This window comes from Pogona vitticeps, chromosome 3 (genome assembly GCF_051106095.1).
Source record: "Pogona vitticeps strain Pit_001003342236 chromosome 3, PviZW2.1, whole genome shotgun sequence".
NCBI lineage: Eukaryota > Metazoa > Chordata > Lepidosauria > Squamata > Agamidae > Pogona > Pogona vitticeps.
In genome coordinates this window covers 166,644,150-166,664,376 of record NC_135785.1, presented here as the reverse complement: position 1 = coordinate 166,664,376, position 20,227 = coordinate 166,644,150, and the positions used below count along the sequence as shown (strand labels likewise).

General features: G+C 37.9%; 1 protein-coding gene across 7 annotated transcripts in view; it reads right to left on the bottom strand.

Moving 5' to 3' along the window:
• Window positions 1–11,475: 11,475 nt before the first annotated feature.
• Window positions 11,476–20,227, bottom strand: part of ATP11A (ATPase phospholipid transporting 11A) — a 145,546-nt gene continuing 136,794 nt past the window's right edge. For 3 of the 7 annotated variants that reach the window (XM_072994605.2, XM_020794304.3, XM_078391446.1), the window contains one exon: window positions 11,476–14,115. In XM_072994605.2, the coding sequence (XP_072850706.2) occupies window positions 13,858–14,115 (258 nt within the window). In that variant the 3' untranslated portion in view covers window positions 11,476–13,857. Of the gene's footprint in view, window positions 14,116–15,493; window positions 15,596–17,322; window positions 17,412–20,227 lie in introns of all 7 variants that reach the window. The other 4 variants (XM_020794307.3, XM_072994607.2, XM_020794305.3 and 1 more) reach the window with 4 other exon arrangements.

Genomic DNA, 20,227 nt, shown 5'->3' with positions numbered 1-20,227 from the left:
TACAGTTTGCCCCAGCTGTCCACAAAAGTTAAAATGCAGTCTTCACTATTTTTCAGCTAAATCTTGCTAGATGTTATATCAAATGATCTCTTTTTTCATCATTTCTGCTGCATTTTAAGATGCCAGACATTTCACTGCAACTCATCTTTTGAATTTACAAATGTAAGATTTTTAAAAAATAAAAGTTATCAGATTGCTTTTTTGTGAATAATTTTTTTTATTTGAACATATAATTGTACAAACTACAACAAAATACAGTATAAAAACAAGAAAAATATCCCCCTCCCCCCTTTTGAGGACAGAAATTCCAACCTCATTTAAGTCCCGAATTCCCCAAGTTTCCAGAGATCATTGAAAAAACACATAAATCATTTTGCTCTAAGCTTTGATCTGTCCCTGGGCCCAAACATATATTAGGTTCCAGCTTTGTTTTGCATAGTCCCTTGGTTGTTCTTGTAGTGCTTCTGAGAGTGTGTGTAGTTCTGCAATATCCAACAGCTTCTTCAGGAACTCCTCCGTCATAGGTGTATCTTCACTTTTCCATTTTTGGGCCCAGAGTAACCTAGCCGCTACAAATATATACATCAAACAATATTTAATTTTCTTATCAGTAATTTCTGGCATAATATTTAATAGTGCTATTTCAGGTTTAAAATTTAATTTCTGTTGAGTGACTCCTTTTATTATTTCCCACACCTGTAACCAATAACCCTTGGCTTTTTCACATGTCCACCACATATGATAAGTTCCTGCTTTTTTTTTTTAACATTTCCAACAAATATTGCTGCTACCCTCTGACATTTTTGCCAGTTTTATAGGGGTGTAGTGCCATCTATAAAACATTTTGAAGATATTTTCTCTTATGTTTACTGGCTTAATCATTTTATAACACTCTTTCTACATCATTGACCAATGATCAATATCAATATTATAACAAAAGTTACTTGCCCATTTTATCATCGTCTCCTTTATTCTCTCATCCTCCAGATCATATTCCAATAGATATGTATACATTTTCTTTATTATTTTCTCATCAGTGTAAATCCACAGTTTGTCCACCTGGACTTCACCCTCAAAGAAGCCCATATTTTTATCTTTTTTATATCTTGATTCTAGTTTATTCATTGACCACCAATTTTATTTATTTATTTATTTATTGCATTTATATGCTGCCCATCTAGACATAGTCTACTCTGGGCGGCTTACAACTTAGAAGATAAAAACAATTTAAAATATACAGTTTTATATTAAAAAAAACAAAATGATATAAAATATAATATAAATTCACGATTTTAACAGTTAATCTGTTGCCACCCCTAGTTCCTCTAATTCTTGCTTATTTTTATATTTTATTAAGTAATTCTTCCTTTCACTTTGTGTAATGTTTTATTATTTAATAATTGTTTATTAAATTTTATTGTAGTATTTTTGTTGTTAGCCGCCTAGAGTGGTCCTGACCCGACCAGATAGGCAGGATATAAATAAAATAAAATAAAATAAAAAAATAATAATTTATATGTTAGTAACACTCCTTTTTGATTCAGTACTTTCAACATAAAAGCTTCTATAGGTGCTACCCATATTGGAATTTTCTTGTAGTGCTTGAAATTTTTGCCACACTAGGCCTAATGTTTTCCTTACAATAGGTTCTGTGAAGTGTGATTGTTCCTTGTGTTTCCCATACCGCACATATGCATGCCAATCCATACTTAAGTCATGCCCCTCCAATTTCAATAATCTTTGGTTTACAAGAATTATTCATTCTTTTATCCATATCATAGTGCACATCTTATAATATAATAATCAATTCGATAGTCCTGCACACCCCCCCCTTCTTTCAAATCCTGTTATAGCTTAAGTTTTATTCTTGGTTTCTTAGTCTTCCATACAAAATTCATTGTCAGGCGATCCAAGTCTTTAAAGTATTTAAAATTTAGTAATATTGGTAGATTTTGAAAGAGAAATAAGAGTTTAGGCAAAATCATCATTTTTATCATTGCCATTCTTCCCATCAGTGCCAATTGTAGCTTACTCCATTCTTCCAGGTTTTTCTGAATTTCCTTCTGTATTCTAAGATAATTCTCTTTCATTAAGTTTCTAGGTTTTTTGGTGATGGTGACTCCTAAATATTTAAATTTTTGTACTACTTCAAAATTAGTTTCCCTCACCAGTTTCCCCACCTCTTCTTTATGTTTTTATTCATAACTTTTGTTTTTTTGGTAATTTATTTTAAAACCTGCCACTTGTCCATAATCTTCTATGATTCTCAATACTTCCTCTAGGTTTCCATGAGGATTTTCAAGTATTATCATCAGATCATCTGCATACGTTTGTACCTTGAATTCTTCACCTCTGATTTTTAGTCCTTTAATTCTCTCATTAGCTCTTATCTGCCTAAGATTTCCATAGTTAATATAAACAAAAGAGGGGATAGCGGACAACGCTGTCTTATGCCTTGTTTGATCGGTATGCTCTCCGTTAAATTTCCGTTGACCTTAATCCTGGCTTCCTGCTTAGAGTATATTGCTTTGCATTCACGAGGGCTTTCACGGCCGGGATCTAATAGTTGTGGGTTTTTCGGGCTCTTTGGCTGTGTTCTGAAAGTTGTTCTTCCTAACGTTTCGCCAGTCTCTGTGGCCGGCATCTTCAGAGGACAGCACAACCAACATTTTTGATAGTACAGTAGGACCTTCGTATCTATGGGGAAATGTTTCCAAGCTCCCCCATGGATACTGAAGAGTGTGAGAAGTAGCAAACACATAGCAAATTCGGTAGGATCCCTGTCCCACAGCAACAACAGTAATTAAAGAACAAAAAAAAACCTCCCACCCTCTTGTAGTTCAGCTGCCCCAGCAAGCCCTGCCACTGCCGTTGCCTTACCTATGCAAACAGACTCTTCCAAGCCCTTTCCAAGCTGAAGTGGTGATGGAAACTCTCTCTCCTTCAACCTGAGCTCAAAGAAAAACTCACATTTTTGCATGCAGACACACACACCTGTCCAAAATCTGCAAGGGGGGTGGGTCAGCCAGTCCAGATAGGCTGGAGGAGGGGAAGAATGGATGATGAGTGGGCAGCAGGTGAAGGATAAGAGCTAGTAAGGTCCTTCTCTTCCTCCCCCTCTGTCCCTGAACATATTGGAGATCTCATCCTGGAGCTGCTGCCGCCCCTTTCAGCCTAACCTCTCCAGTTCCAGTGAAATGGCAATAGAAGCTGGAATTGGAGCACCCACACCTCACCTTGGCTGAGAACTCAACCCAGCCTGCTGGGGAGACCTTGAGTTAGAGGAAAGAAACAAGGAGAATCCCATCCTCTGCTGGACCTAGTGGGAAGTTCTTCCCTGCCTCCCTCCTGGCCCAGGCATTCTGAAAACCTAGCCTGGATCCAATGAATGGATCTGCTAGAGTTTAAACAGCATCTGGTGATCCAAATTCATTGCAGCTGACAGCAGTTGAGTGACCCATCAGTGGATACTGATCCAGCTGATATGGGGGTTCTACTGTATGTGTGTTAAGATGTGGAATTTTGAATATACAGTGTTGAAATAATTAAGGGGCATAGAAAAAGCAATTCTAAAAATATACACTGTATTTTTAAAATGAGGTTTGAACACCAGTTTACTAAGTCACTGCAAAATAATCAGATAGCTTAAGCCAACTCTGGAAGCAAGGTCACTTGTATAGTAACTTTGCAAAAGAATTTATTTGATCGCTAACAGTCCAGTGTTGATGTAAACAATTGAGAAAAAAATAGTTTACGAGCAAGTTATGTCCATAGCAGTTTGTAGATCTTGTGACTTGTTCTACTTTTTGTTGTTGTTTAGTTGTGTCCAACTCTTCGTGACCCCATGGACCAGAGCACGCCAGGCTCTCTTGTCTTCCACTTCTTCCCAGAGTTGGGTCAAATTCATGTTGGTAGCTTTGATGACACTGTCCAACCATCTCATCCTCTGTCGTCCCCTTCTCCTCTTGCCTTCACACTTTCCCAACATCAGGGTCTTTTCCAGGGAGTCTTCTCTTCTCATGAGAGGGCCAAAGTATTGGAGCCTCAGCTTCAGGATCTGTCCTTCCAGTGAGCACTCAGGGTTGATTTCCTTCAGAATGGATAGGTTTGTTCTCTTTGCAGTTCAGGGGACTCTCAAGAGTCTCCTCCAGCATCACAATTCAAAAGCATCAATTCTTCAGTGGTCAGCCTTCTTTATGCTCCAGCTCTCACTTCCATACATCACTACTGGAAAAACCATAGCTTTGACTATGCGGACTTTTGTCGGCAAGGTGATGTCTCCGCTTTTTAAGATGTTGTCTACGTTTGTCATCACTTTCCTCTCAAGAAGCAGGCGTATTTTAATTTTGTGGCTGCTGTCACCATCTGATCCTTTATTTTACACCCAGTGTAACCCACAAACTGAGCAAATGTAAGTCAAAGTAATAATGCTTAATATTATGGTGGAACCTTGCTAGATTCCAAGTTTGTTTTTTACAAGGCTTGCAAAAGCAACAGAAGTTTCCACTGTAAATTTTCTGAAAGTGCATCTAATCAGTGTAAGTTACAGGTCCAGCAAAACTCAAATGGAAACATGTGAGAGAAATATAAAAATAGGGAGGCAAGAGACACATACAATACAACATAATGCATCACACGATGCAATGTCATGACATACATATACCAAAGAGCATTAAGAATCATGTAGCAACAACAGTAGAAACAGATGAGGACAACATGGATTTTTCTCCATAGATTCAAACTGGCTTGGCTAGGTGAATACTTTTTCTGTGTGTCTAGTAATACACTTAAAGACTGATGATTACTCAGAGCTATAATGATTTTTTACTTTTAAATGATGTGTTTCAGAGATGTATTCTTTTTCAATATACCTTTTCAGGCTCTAAATTGCATTTTTAGAAGTACTTAAATCATTCTTTTTGGTATTTATTGTACTTTTTGTAATTCTGCATTTCAATTTGTGACTTATGTACGGTATTTGCCTACAACTTACATAAGTTTAGTTTTCATATATTTTTAAGCATTTGTTCCTAGTTTTTCCACAGCTGTAAGATTTCTTGATGTTTTCAACAACTTTGAAATATTCTATACTATAGAATATTCTATATAGAAGCAACATAGATAAATAAAGCTCGTAGAGTTATACAAGCTGGTACTGCCTGGAATCACTGCAATTAAAAGATACCTTGATACCCAGATGAGTTCTGATGTAGTTGGAAATGATTGCCTGATTTAATTCTGGAAGTAACTCTAAATGGGACAAACCATGACAAATACTGGCTTCTGATTTTTTCCTAGAGGTCTATAAAGTTCTATAGGGCTCTTAGGGAGATGTCCAGGTGTTAGACCTTCTGAACTGAGATGTCTTTAGTCTTTTCCGGCAGGAATTAAGGAACCATGCTGATGTTTTCAGTGGGTCAATGGCTAAATATGGTTACAGCTGCCTTAAGGTGTTGACACTTACATATGTGCATATATTCATTATAAGGGTAACATACACACAGGAGAGGGTGTATTATTTGCTTCTCTGTATTCTATCATGATATCAGTAAGATTTAAAGGGTCCGCTTCTTGTTATATTTGTAGATTTATAGAAACGGGAGCAACAATCCCAAAAGCCTGAGCATCTTTTAGAAGCATCGTTTGGGTGGCTGTAGTTAAGCTGATGCTAGCTTTAAAAATGAGTGATTAAGAAATATAAAGCTTTTATTTCTGCTTTTTAATCTTTATGTTGCATAGTTCATAGTTTGCTTTATATGTACAGAGGGGCCTCGACTTACGAACATCCCTACTTACAAAAATTTCAAGTTACAAAAAGCTCCGGCCGCAAAATTTTGCTTTGACTTGCAGCCGGAGCTTCCCGTTACGAACAGAAAAAGGCAAGGAAAAAAGGTGGGGAATTCAAAACCATTGGTGCCGAAGAGGCTGCTTCTTCACCCCAACGGTTAGGAAAAGGCTCAGCCTCCTGGGCTTCCAACATGGTCCCAACCACCGCGCTGGGTGCCGGTGCTTTGGAAGCCCGGGAAGCTGGCACTCAGAGCAGTGGTTGGGGTGGTGTTGGAAGCCCAGGAAGCCAGCACTCACGCCAGGTGCCAGCTTCCCAGGTGTCCAACCTCCCTCCGCTGCCCTCTGCGGGGACAGGAGGGAGAGGAAAGCAGGTGCAGCTTTGGAAGCTCGGGATTTTTTTTCTTTGTCTGGAACGGATTAATCGGTTTTCAGTGCATTTCTATGGGAAATAGTGCTTTGATTGATGAAATTTTTGAGTTACAGCCACCGGTGCAATATGGATTAATTTCATAAGAAGAGGTACCACTGTATTTACATGTCCACATGCTGACTTAAGCAAATTTCCATTGATTCAATGGCTTACATCATACTCCATGAATGGAATCCATATAACAGTAAATTGAACTAGAATGGGATCATTAAATCAGCAGCAATTTGGTGAATCGACTATGTAAGTTCTGTTGCTTTAGTGGACCTACTCTAGAGCCTTGCAAGACGAATGCCTCGCAGAACAAAAAACTGGCAAGATGAATAGTTTTGGCAATGGGGTTGATGACTTGCAAGACGAATGTTCCTATGGCCGTGCTTCGCAAGATGAATGTTTTCCGTTTTCCATTCCTGCTTCATGTTTGCCGATTTTTAAATGTTTTTCTATGATGTTTAAAAAGTTAGTTTTTTGATTGAAATTTTTGAAATAATTTGAACAATATGTATGGCTTTAAAGAGCGCTTAATAAACTCTTTGTAAACCAAATTTGACTTTGTTCTGACTTTTTTGCCCATAGGAATGAATTAGATTCCAATGCATTCCTATGGGGAAACGCATTTCGCAAGACAAATTTTTTGCAAGACATTAACCATGGAACGAATTAAATTCATCTTGTGAGGCACCACTGTACTGAGTTCAGCCAATGAGCACTGATTGGATTTTGGCCACGGTTTATGACATGATGATACCGCATCCTCTATGAATGACATAGCTGATTTTTCATCCAGTGGCAATTTTCAGACATTTAAGACTCCCTTCCAACCCTGCTATCCCTAAAAGCTTCCTCAGGAGTTGGGACCAAAGGAATACCAAGAGAGCCAGGAACCTGTGTGTGTGTGTATGAAACTTTTAGTTGTTAAAATGTGGCCATGGGTGGGGCGCTCATCAGACATATGTAGCACAACATTACATTACTAGATTTCTGCCAGTGCTTTCTATTTGAACGGAAACATTTACTGTTTTCCTCCTTAAGATATTGTTTTCATTCACTAGAAGAAACACACATACACCACAAAACAAATACGTAAATTTATTTTATTGCAAGCAGATTTAAATATCTACTGCTTTATACAATCTACAGAAAGGTCCGAAATATGAATATAAAGAATTCATTCATATCTACAGAAATGAAAGTTTAAAAACAGCACTAAGAATAAACTTTACATGAATGCACATGTATGTATGTATGTATATATGTATATACTGTATATATATATATCCTTAATATTTGAGTCTGCTTTGATCCACTTAATGCAGTTTTATAGGTTAGCCTAAACAGTAATTTTGAAGGCTGAATAATTGTCAGATAAGTGCACCTATCATTGTGACATTTAAAAACACAGGCATTTACTGCTGACTACAGAGATTTTTAATGGTTAATGCACTGATAACGATGTGCCACCACTCCCAAGAGCACTTTCTGCCAATTCTACTTTACATTACAGAACAAAAGAACATTGAGAATGATAGTGCACCCCTGACAGGATTTTTCAGACAATATATATTTATAATTTTGACAAAGGTAAAGCTGTCTAAATTGATATGTGCATTTGTTCAACATACAATCATGTATCCATATATATTTCTTTTCATAATACTTTGACAAAATTCCATTAAAGCTATTCATCCCAATCACATTACAAACTAGCAGTTTTCCTTCCTTTGGTACCTGCATTGTAAGTGGGATAAATCGGCTGATACAAGCAGGACGATAAATGGTACACTGCTGAAATCATGGCTGAATTGCAGTAGTAAGTCTTCACCAAAATCTGAATCAGCAGAGATTTGGTGAGTCAATTTCTCTATACGTTCCACTGATTCAGTGGGCCTATGCTAGTTGCAGCTTATTATCCTGTGGACCAGGATTTCAGCCATTACATGGCTGAACAAAATAATAATTATCCAAGAAATTTAGGAGAACTGATTCTGGCTAAAAATCACTCTCAAGAATGTCAGCATCAGAATAGGTGTGTTGCCTCTATGAATATGGGGTTGCTGCATACCAGTTTCAAGCTTATTAAAGCATTTGAGATACTTTTTCATTGAGGTTCAGCAATTGAGACAAGGCCATTTGATTTACAAAGAATGCAATTTTTCTGTTCATATTAAATTTCTATCACTTTTATGTTGTTGTCTTAATTAAGGTTACTACTATGTATTATGGCTAGTCCTGTTCCCCAGTCTAGCAAGCTGGATGACAATGGAATTTCTGCACACTGGTCACCTTTCAGGAATTTTCTCACTCAGGTCCTAATTTGCAGGAAAAATCCTCTACATCCACCATCAAGTGAACTAACTGCAGGCACACTGCTGAACAAGTTATCCCTTCTGACAGTTCAGATCCTCTGTTTAGGAGAAGAGCTGAATATATACCACATGGCACCACTGACTGTACCAATTACTTGTTCAGTAGGAGAGATCTTGGCATATAGCAGCATGCACAAGTATCTCTGGATTGGAGCCTGCACAATATAAAGTTGTGCTTTATAAAACAAAGGTTGCATGACTCCAGAAAGACTTCTGTGGGCTAGAGGATGTTGCGAGGTGTGCGCATACTCCCAAATGTCACTGGTCCCAGGGGTTTTGTTGCACATGGGTCTTCCAGGTCAGAGAAACTGGCTCTAAGACTGGGGTGCTCCCCGTGGAGCACTCTTGGAGCTGCAGTGCAGCAATGGGAAGCTTCTCTTGGCCCCCTCAGAGAGGATATTAGGTGCCATATTTTTCACTCTATAAGATGCACTTCCACTAAAAAAAGTGTGGGGGAAAGTGTCTGCGTCTTATGGAGTGAATACTTCCCAGCGGGGGAAGGTGGGGGGAGCCTCCGAAGTGTCTAAGAGTGCCTTCCAGGACCCTTTGGAGGCTCCCCCCACCCCACCTCCACGGGACCAGTGGGGGCAAAATCACGACCTTCCAGGACCCTTGGAAAGCCTCAGAAGGGTCCTGGAAGCTGGTGATTTCACCCCCATTGGCCCCATAGGGGGGCAGGGGGAAGCCTCCAAAGGGTCCTAGAGTGCCTTCCAGGACCCTTCAGAGGCTCCCCCTGCCCCCGCCCCCATGGGCCCAGTGGGCCAAAATTGCCAGAGTATTTTTTTCCTGTTTTCCTCCCCTAAAAATGAGGTGTGTCTTATGGCGGGGTGTGTCTTATGGAGCGAAAAATACAGTAAACTAGAGCTAACTGTAATTACCTTTCATGCCCTACTGGTCTGCCCAATTGGCAGGATGTACAGTGGGAGGGGGAGTCATACTGTTATTTCATATACTGCTTAAATAATACTGTTTGGATCACCCTCTTCACATGTTCCCAGTTAAGAGAATCCCCAGATAGAAGGGCTTTGAGGTGGTAGTAGAACAACTCTGGATCCTTTACGGATTGAATTGAGGCTGTTTGCAGGCTACAAGTTTCCCTCCCCTATGTTGCAGTTTTACACTTGCAGGTCTATAATAGAGAAGGAATGAAAGAAAATTTGAGGTTCAAACGTAAGCCGTCATGACTTTCCCCCCCCAATTTACACAGAACATTTCAACATTTGGGTTATTTAACATAAATAGCACAGCTCTGTTAAATTCAATCTATTTCCCTCCTAGACCATATTGGCATGTCACATTAAACCATTATTTACGTTAGCCATAGCTTGCTGTTTTAGCAAAGAATTGTCCCATAGACAATCAAAGTATAGTTTATTTCTGGTCTGTCTGTTTCTGTCCCATTCCTTCTGTTGGAGGGGGTCGCTGAGGAAAGAATCCTGGCATGTTGTAGGATTTAGATGTAATGACAAGGCATGTTTTAAAAAAGCCTGGGTTTAGAAGGTGGCAATGGCCAAAATCTTGTTGCTTAGTGTAGTAAATCATACTAGAGTAGACTCATAGAATCAATGGGGGATGGGTGACTCAATTCCTCCACAGGTTCCTTCGATACAAACAGGCCTCCTTTATCTGAAACTTACTATGTTAAAGTAACTTGCAGTTAGAGTAGGTCCATTAGAATCAATGGAACTTACAGAGGACTCACCACTCACTCACCCTAGAGCAGTTTACTACACTAAGCAACAGGATTTTGGTCAATGAATCTTGGCTTCTGTGGTCTGTAGCTGGCTAAGAGATCATGGTTTATTTACATGAATGGGGTCAGACCAGAGTTTTGAACACTGTTTTAAAAGAAACTTGTATTACTCGTTACCTGCTTCAACATGCAACTGGTTACCAGTGCCATAGCCTGGGCTTCGTAAGCAACCTGTGGTGTTGCAATTCTGTTACTCACTACATTATTACGAGCCATAGATTTATGGAATACCTAATGAATCCCATTAACAGATCAAAGGCATGCCCTAGTCAGGGGTGTTCAAATAGTGGCCTTTGAGATGCTTGGAGCCCCTCAGGACCCTAGTGCATCTCCAATGTTTGTAGCCTTTTAGAGCGCACAACAGCAATTCCTTTGTTTTGCTTTTTTAAATCTGTAAGTGATTACCTGTCACTTTGCGTTTTGAAAAAAGACAACAAAGCATAAAACAAGCACGGAAGGGTAAAGGCGATGAAATTTCTTCCCACATCTCCCAGAGGGTATGGAAAGGATTTCAAGGAAGAGGAGGAGGAGGAGAAGAATTGGGAGTATACGGGGGAACATAGAGGCATGTGCAGCACTCTAAACTTTGAGGAGTTTATTTCTATGATCCCTGGGGGTCTCTAGAAGTTGCCTACCCTTGCTCTAGGCACTCCAGGAAGTTTAAGGAGCTGCTTTCCATACTTCCTGGATGGTTTTACTGGTGGAGAAAGAAGAAAAAGGGTCTCATACTGTTTTGAGTGACACAAGACCCTTGGTTGTAGTTAAACAGAGAATAAAATGCAAGACACGCTATCCATCTTAAACAATCAGAGAGACATGAAAATGATAATGTAACACATGATGTATGGTCACACAAGTTGCTTTTGAAGTCCAGCCAATGGTAACAGTAAAAAGTATCTGTTGAACTGGGCAACTTGCAAAAGTAATGTTAACTCGTTACCTCCAAGCTCTGGTTCATACACAGCAAGCCAGAATTCAGCAAATCATAACCTGATTCACCATTACTCTTAATGGGTTAGATACAGATATCCATAGTACGCCCTTTGAAATTTCTGGATCTGCTAAGTATGATTAACTCTATATCCAACTCAATGAGACATAGATATCATCATATAATTTCAGTACAAAAAATATTCATCGTAGGGGACAACTGAGCTGTAAGAATTTTGCATTAAAGCCTTTTGTTGGTAGGCAGATTGGGAATGCAGCATTAAGCAAGAATCTTCTTAATTAAGGCTAAGGGATGGAGATGAAAAGCACAAAAACGAGCAACTTGTTGTGTAAAGCTGTATGGAACAAAAATATAACAATAGTAATAGCAGCAGCAGCTGGTTGTAAGCAGAATGTGTTAGTACACTGAAAGCTAATATTCAGAAGCAAAAGCAAATTGAAAACATCAGCAGCTTTGGATGAGCCTTAAAAACAACTCTATTTTCTAATTTTAACATTCATCAAAATTTCAACATTCAATAACAATTTCACTATAAGCTAAATTCTGGAGATCCAAAACTCATAAGTATAAAAAAACCCTCTAAAACATACACTTTAAAAAATAGAAATGGTGTGTTAACAAATGTATGCGTAAAACAGATATATAAATAGCTACAGTATTGAAAAATATTTCAGTGCAAAGGCAATTTCAAGATTTCTAAAAAATACATTAAAAATAATTTTGTTAACTACACTCAGACAGGAGATTTGTTACTACTACAGGTATAAAATCAATACCCACATCAAGTTAATTTCTTAAAAATACATATAATATATATATAGATATTTGCAACCAGTGTTTTATGTAGGGGACATTTCTACCCGTCATTCAAGTATGTAATGTCAAATAAAGATTACTTTTAATTGTGTTACTATTATTAGAATGTGAACAACACTGGATTTGGAAAGTGCTTCACTGCCAATGACAGAGATGCTGTGATGCTGTGCGTTAGAAGTGGGGGCGAGGATGTGGAAATACGGAAACAATCACCACATTCTTTTTCTCCATAATCTTTGGTATAATAACATTTTTCACAATTTGTCTTTCAATCTCCTTTCCCTCTCTTCAGTGAGAGGAAATCTATGCATTTGTCCACCACACAGAAATGTTTCTTCCTATAAATAATTTTGACACCCTAAATAAGACACTGGGAGAAAAGGAAGGGAAAAAAAACTGTATGTGTCTGCTATTTTCAAAACCAGTACAAAACAAAACAAGAGCGACAAGTGGAACAGAAGTACAAGCTGGCTGTAATTATTCAAAACCAGTTTTGTATGTTTTTTTTTATTCCTGAAAGAACAGTCAGGTTCATGTTCAAATAAGGGGAGAACACCCCTCCAGTGGTTATTCAGCTAATAAAAATACCCCCAGTGGTTGTTAATCAATTGAAATAGTCACAGAACTATAGTGTTACAGTGCAGTAGACCTTTTGTCCAAATGGATATTTCTCACTTTCCCTTTCTAAAGCCAAATTTAAAATGAAACACCATTCTCTAAACTACAGTAGCAGATCCATGGCTCAGTGGCAAAGCATATGGGCTGCATGCAGAAGACTCAAGGCTTAGTCTCCAAACTCTCCAGGAGGGGCTGGGAAAACTCCTGGAATGCTATTGCTGGTCAGCGGTGACAAAACTAGATTAGATGGAATGATGGTCTGGGTGAGTACAAGGTCTGCTTTCTGTGCTCCTATTTGTTAAGGAACGAATCACTCTTTGCCTTGACTGTCTGCTATTCATTTTAAAGACAACAAAATGCTAATGACATAGATATCTTATTAGCAGCATGCTAAGGCTCAATTATTAAATTCAGTAGTTATTTCCTATCCAACACCTGCAGTGACCATGTCACCCATCTGCTAGCCAGCTTGACTTCTTTAGATCTGCACAGAATCTAAGTGAAAATGTACTGGCCTACAGTGGAAAAAACAAAACAAAAACCCCACAGACAATCCTACTTGGCGACTTACAAATGGAAATTAGAGAGTGTTTCTTGAAAGCAGATTTGCACAGAGGAAACACCAGTTTGTTCTACAGAAGGCAAAGAAAAAGGACAAAAGACAAGTCAGAAACAGCACCTGTGAATATGTTCTCAGTGATTTCACTAGGTATGCAAGATCGTGGTTTATTAATGACCATTTTTAACCATCAATCTCAGAAGAGGGTCATTGAGCAAAGCAAGATTGTTCAAGTAATAAAGGAAGAGAGATGACAAGAGGCAATAAACAAAGGTTTTTGAAAGAATGGAGATAAATTATAGTGCCGTCCATTCTCACAGTGCCAGACTGTATAAATAATCCGTTATTTTTCAGCAGTTCAAAACATGAAAAGGAAGGCCAATACTCCTGGAAGTATTTGTACTCAGCGCTCTTGATCCAACTTGTCAGAATATTACATCGGACAATAAAGGTGAGGAAAGTTTCAAACTGTGGTGCTAAATGCTCATTTGCAGGTTATTTTTTTTTCTTTTTGTATTTTGGAGGGAGCATGGGGGGTGGGGATAGTTGTAGTTCTTAAAGGCTTCAGTTGGTGATCTGTCATAGGGAGGTTTCCAAACCTGAACCCCTGTGGTAGTACCTCACGCTGGAGTCACAATGTTTATTGGAAAAGCCAAAGACTGACGGGAGTAATGAATAATCATATTTTCTCCAGTGCGTAAACATTGTTTTTTTAGAATGAGAACTAGACCTTCTTGCTGGGGGATTCTTGCAATCATTGCTTCTGTATCTCGGTCTCTTCAGAGAGGCAAGAGGTGTGAATTCTGAAATATGGTCCCGGCCATGGCTTGATGTATTCTGCCAAAAAAGGAAGTTGCAGATTATGAAGCAACCATCACAGTAACTCACTTAGAAAGCTTTGACATATCTATCACTGCAAAGGGGCAATACAACTAAACAAACACATAAATGTTATAACCCACAGAGCACAACTGTTTGACTCATTTAGAATGAGGACAGGTCTCAACAATAATTGGCTGCTACTTTTTAAACATGTTTTTTTCTTGCTCAACAGGAATAATGGGATGCTTGGTTTCAATCTGTTCTTTATGCAGTACTTGACAGGATATATGGAAGACTGAAATCCTTTATATTTTCACTCACCATTTGAAGAAAGATTAATCACATTGATGAACTTAAAAAAATAATTTATCGTTTTTGTACAACTCCTAGTCATGAGGGCTAGGTAGCCATGAAGAGGCTCTATAGAAGAATTGGACATGAAAATGAATGTACTCTTGCAGCCTTTATGATGTACACTGATGGATGAATGCTGTTGTAGAAATCCTGATTGTTTGTAAGTTGGGATGTAAAAAATGAGTGCTTTTCAGAGGGATAATTTATAACTTACAATACATATAGAAAAACGTGTGAGCAAATTTGTGCTTTTGCTTCCTGTTATTTCTTGTGACTTGCACAAAAGAAATATCCAATGTTTTCTGAGGGAAGATACATGAGATCCAGATGTACACAGACATTTGCACCTGCTTATTACCAACTCTGGTAAATATGCAAACTGGCCCTTTGAAGTCCACAGTCTATCTTGCAGAGGCACGTTGCCAGTGAAGATGGAAACTGGCATGCTTTAAAAGTCTGCTTTGTTATAACTCAACATTTAAGGGTACAGGGAGAATAATAAGACAGTGTACATGCCATGGAGTTGTCATATATAGAAATAATGCAGAAATATTTTAGAGGAAAAAAATACTGTACGTACTTTGAAGCCTGTGTTGATAGTCAATGATTCAATCTGAATCCAAATAAATGTTATATACTGCCATATCTATGGCTTAAGCCTATTTATTTTACCAGCAACTTTCTTTGAAGTACAGGCATTTCCCCTTTGTGGTGATTGATACATAGCATAATAATTAACGAAAACATATTTAATTAAAATTGCAGCCATGTGCTTTTAAATCCTATTAGAATCAATGTGAAAATCAAAACAAAATATAGTGTTTCTAAACCCCCAAACTTTCCAGGAAACACAAACATGAAGCAGGATCATAAACCCTTACCTGTATTCTGAAATGTACTAGAAACAGACTATAATATTCAAAACCACAGAAACAATGTTTCATTTCGGAAGCACAGCAAAAACTCTGGAGGAAACTGTTTTCCCTCTGAAAACATCACAGCACACCAATACAAATTACCAAAATGGTAACAATGTTACCTATCAATGATCTAATTATGCCTCGGAAGCAGAAAAGGTTCCTTCAAGGAGTGGCCCATCGTTCACCAGTGCATTTAGAGTTGTTTTATGTTTCATACTCTTCTGCAAGGATGAGGAAAAACACCGAGACTATATCTTAATAATGAACATCTCAAGAGGAAAAAATTAACCATAGCTTTAGGAGGCGAGCAGGCACCAAACTGTCAATACTGATAGCGAAAAAACAAACTATTTAAGAGGTAAACTATCAAGAAATGGTAACTGTATCACCAGCTAACAAATACTTTATCTAAACCTCAATCAGTATATTTACACTACAAATGGATCACAAACTGAAAAAGACTTTCATTGGCATATGATCAAGGAGGCTTCAATGCCCTCAGTTACAATGAATGAATGACAGTACTGGATTAGAGGAGACCATTTTAATAGCACACCTTTACATATTTGTCCTCATTACAAATGGCTCTCCTCTTCCTCCTCCTTAATCTTCAGTTATATTTTTTCATACTTTTAAGCATGAGGAGAAGCTTTTAACATGTTCACAGAAAGGGCAGGATCCATATGACTCAGTTCACAGTCATAGTAGTTAACATATAGTAATGGGATTCAAATTATACGATGCCTTCCCTCCAGATGTAATGGCTCTTAACCTTTTCATCATTTATTTGTGTCAGAAAGGCTTTGTGAGTTCCTTAAAGGTAATTGCTAGATACACCTAGGTTAACACAGAATATATTATACTGGAGATCTGAACTGTAAACTGTAACCTGATGCCCTGTTTATAGTAAATTTTAATGCTAGAAGCAGAAGTAGAAACAGTGTTAAGTAGAAATGAGCCATGTTAGTACAAATTAGAAGGAAGAATCATTAGGATGGTACATGCAAGTAAGAATGAAAGAACACACGTCATCATTCCCAGCTAGAGATTTGCATCCCACAAATACACTGACTGGCATCTTGGAACAGTCTGGAATCAGCAAGGAAACGGAATTTGACTTATAGTTTATCAGAAGAAACAGATTCCTCCAAAGCTTTTGCATTCACTGATTACAACAGCCCGAAACAGTTTCACATATATACCAAATGAAAACATTTTGGAAATGGAAACAGCAAAAAAGGCAGATTTACGGAGAAGAGTGTTCTTGCTCACTGCACAGAGAGGTGACCAGCTAAACAGCATTAAGGGGAGAAATGTAATGGCTTAGGAGAAGGCAGATTGGCGTTATAAAAATGGAGAGAGAAGGGTTTGTAGGTAAAATATGAGGTTCAAACCAGGTCATATGCAAACTGTCAATCTTGCTTTAACACAATAAGCACAAACCCCGAATCCAGAAGTTTGTCCCAGCAAATATTAACTCAACAAAGGAGGAGAAGGCTATATATGGTTTGGGGGTGGGAGGGCTCGGGATAGAGTACACAAGCTGTATCCAGCCTCGTGCATATGCCAACATAGTCTGGCATTACATTTCAACCACCTTATTGTGTTCAGAAGCTTGCATCACATCTGTGTTTGGCAAACAAGCCACCAACATGATTGTAATACAAGATGGCTATTATAAACAACAAGCATCAAGAAAAACAGACCCTTGCAATGATGATGCTCTATTGTGCTGTTCACATACAAAGATACAAAGAATGCACACATTGTGATATACTGACACCTCTGAAAAAGCGGAGAGGAAACATCAACAAAAATATTTGATTTCAGAGAGATGTAAAGTGTAGTTCAGGATATGAAATACGAGTAACACTTTGTGACAGTGAATGTACTTTTCTAAAACCCTTTGAATGAAATGGCATGCAGAGAGGCAGGAAAAAAAGGTCACCTTTTGCTCCATTAGAAACTTATACTGCTTGAAGTCTGAGAAAGCATAAAGATGGTAGACTGCTCAACAGAAAGGCACTGATGTTTAGTCTGATCTCCCCAGAAGATTGACGGAAGTACCCGTGTACATCATTTATAGTTTAAAGCAAGGTAGCAGTTATTTTAGGAAAGGAAGGATGGAAGACAGGAGTATAGGAAAAGAAGAAACACAAGGAATAAATCTGATTAAATGCTAAAGGCTTTCTACCACATATTTTCAAAGACACATTAAACAATGCCTGGGAACTGCATAAGAGAAAGTTCAGAATCCAACCGCAGAGGCAAGTTGCTGAAAACACGCTATACCATACTTCATTAAAATCAGTGTAGAATTTTGTGTTGGTGCAATTCTACACATTTCTACTCAGTCATGAGTCCCATTGTGTTTAGTGATGTTTACTTCCAGCTAAAGGGAAGAAGATTATTAAGGAGTAATAGTAGCCACAATGGATCCGACTAAAGGCCTTACACACAGTCCAACGTTCTGTTCACCTCACTGCCAACCATGATGGTTATATTGTACCTCAAGCATCAGAGGCACTATGCTTCTGTATATCAGTTGTTGGGGAATGGGAGAAGGAGGGTGCTTCTGCACTCATGTCCTGCTGGTGGGCATCATCTTGGCCATTATGGAAACAGAATGCTGGACTAGACAGAACTGATACAGTTGGGCTTCTATATCCTTTTGTTCCTCGGTAAATATAGGATTGAAGCCTCTTTGCATCTCCAAAGAAGTGAGCAAAATACAGTTCTCAAAGCTCTTTTTGCAGTCCCCAACTCTCTCCTGGTCTCCAATTTTAGTGGCATAAACAAACAAAAGTCAAACTGCAACCTCAGGAGCTTCAAATGCTGTTAAATGCCTTTCAATTAAATCACAATACCCTCCAAATACCCAGTTTTTAAGTGTGGAAGTGGACTTCTAGTCACTTCTAGCCAGTTTCATATTTTTTAAAAATTTAAGTTTTAGGATGTTTTTTGTTTGATGGTTTTTTTTTTTTTTTTTTTTTTTGCATTTTTTTAAGTCTGTGATGACCCCCAGAAAGGCCTGAAATCAGAAAACTGGCTTGGGACCTGCCAGTGTTACCAAGTTATGTGCTGGTCACACAGAGTTGGAAACAAGCATACAGGTTATTAACATTTTGACTAGTAAGCAACCATTCTACAGGTGCCTGTTAAAATGTTAAAAACCAGTTCAGATCTTTAAACAGTTACTGAAACTCAATACTGGCAACAGGTGGCATATCACTTTGTTTAGATTTTTCTAAGGTTTTTTTTTAACTAGGCAACCCCAGTCTAACTTGAAATTGAGCCTGAGATTACATTTTTGGAGAACTTCAGTAAGTGTTTTATCATTATAAAATTGGGTTTTGCCAACTAAGTTATAATGCCCTACCTCTCATATCCCCAGAAACACATGCACTCCCCCAAATCTACACTTCAACATTTTTAATATTAACTGATTTAATATTAAATTTAATAAATTTATATCTGACAAGCCAATAATATATGTCTTGCCTCTTTATTCCCCCTGAAAAACCATATATCACAGTAACACCCGAATATGACACCTTTGTGAAGAAGTCAATATATGTAAACCAAAACGTTGCCATTTATATTTTTTCTTCAGAATCCCAGAAATCATCTCAATGACTGGGGAGTATTTAGACTGGATTTCACATGGGAACATGCTTTTCAAAACCTAACAGCCACATAAAAGAGGTCCTGAGGTACTGAAAGTAGAACAGGCAGGTCCAGCAGGTAATAACTACTTTCTTCTATAACACTTAAAAGAACAGATAAAAAGAGAATGTTGTCTAAACTGGGCATGGATCTCTGGGACCGGCATTTGAGGTTACTCAGAAGATCAGATTGGCAGCTACCTGAAATTAATTTGACATTTCTGTGTTTAGACAGATATTGTTAGTTTAGAATATTAGATCTGTTCTTTCAATTTTTTTAAAAAAATTAGATTAATGAAGAAGATGAGAAAGAGCTAGAGGAATTATGACACAGGTATAGTTAAGTATCGGCTTTCACACTACCAGCATCATTTAGATTGACAAATGGAGCAACAATTTTTCTGGCAATTCAGCCTGTAGTTTCTACATGTTAATAAACTTTATTGTTCAAACTTTACTGATATTTCAACACTGATCACATAGTAAATGCTATTAAATTTTTATTTTTCCCTACACATAACAAATTACTTTTTAAATGCACAAAACCTATGTTAGAGTAAAATCTTGCAAAGGAATGGGGCTGAAATTGACAGATTTTTCTCTTCCCCCTTTTTCCTTTATTGCATTCATTTTATTACATGGTAAACCAGTAATCTAAATAGGGAATCTACTCTGAATGTATTGACTAGTGAACCATAAACACTGGGGAAAAACACTATGCATTTTTGAGGAGTAGAAATTGTCAATGCTAATTAGCAAACAAATAATCCTTTTCCGGTATCTATTTTAAAATAGGATGCTGTTGCTTTATAATCTTAAGAAAAACAAAAAAATGGCATTTTTTTTCAAAGGGCACAATTAAGTAACTAATGTATGTATTGTACAGTATTTCAGAGCAACACTACTTCAGAAAATTCCTGCAAACACTGTTGTGCTTTTTCAAAATAGCAAAATTATGGAACGTTTCCAGGCAAATTCATCACTAATTCATACATTAATGTTTGCTTGTCTGAGAATGTATGTAGAGATAATTGTAGCTGTTTGAATGGATAAAAACACGTATGACCAGGTCTTAGACTGTCTTACATGAAGTACTTTTCAGTAAATAGAAATCCCAAGCATATTTACTGAGAAACAAGTCTCATTTACCTCAGTAAAACTGCGCATACATTAAGTTATGAATCTTCT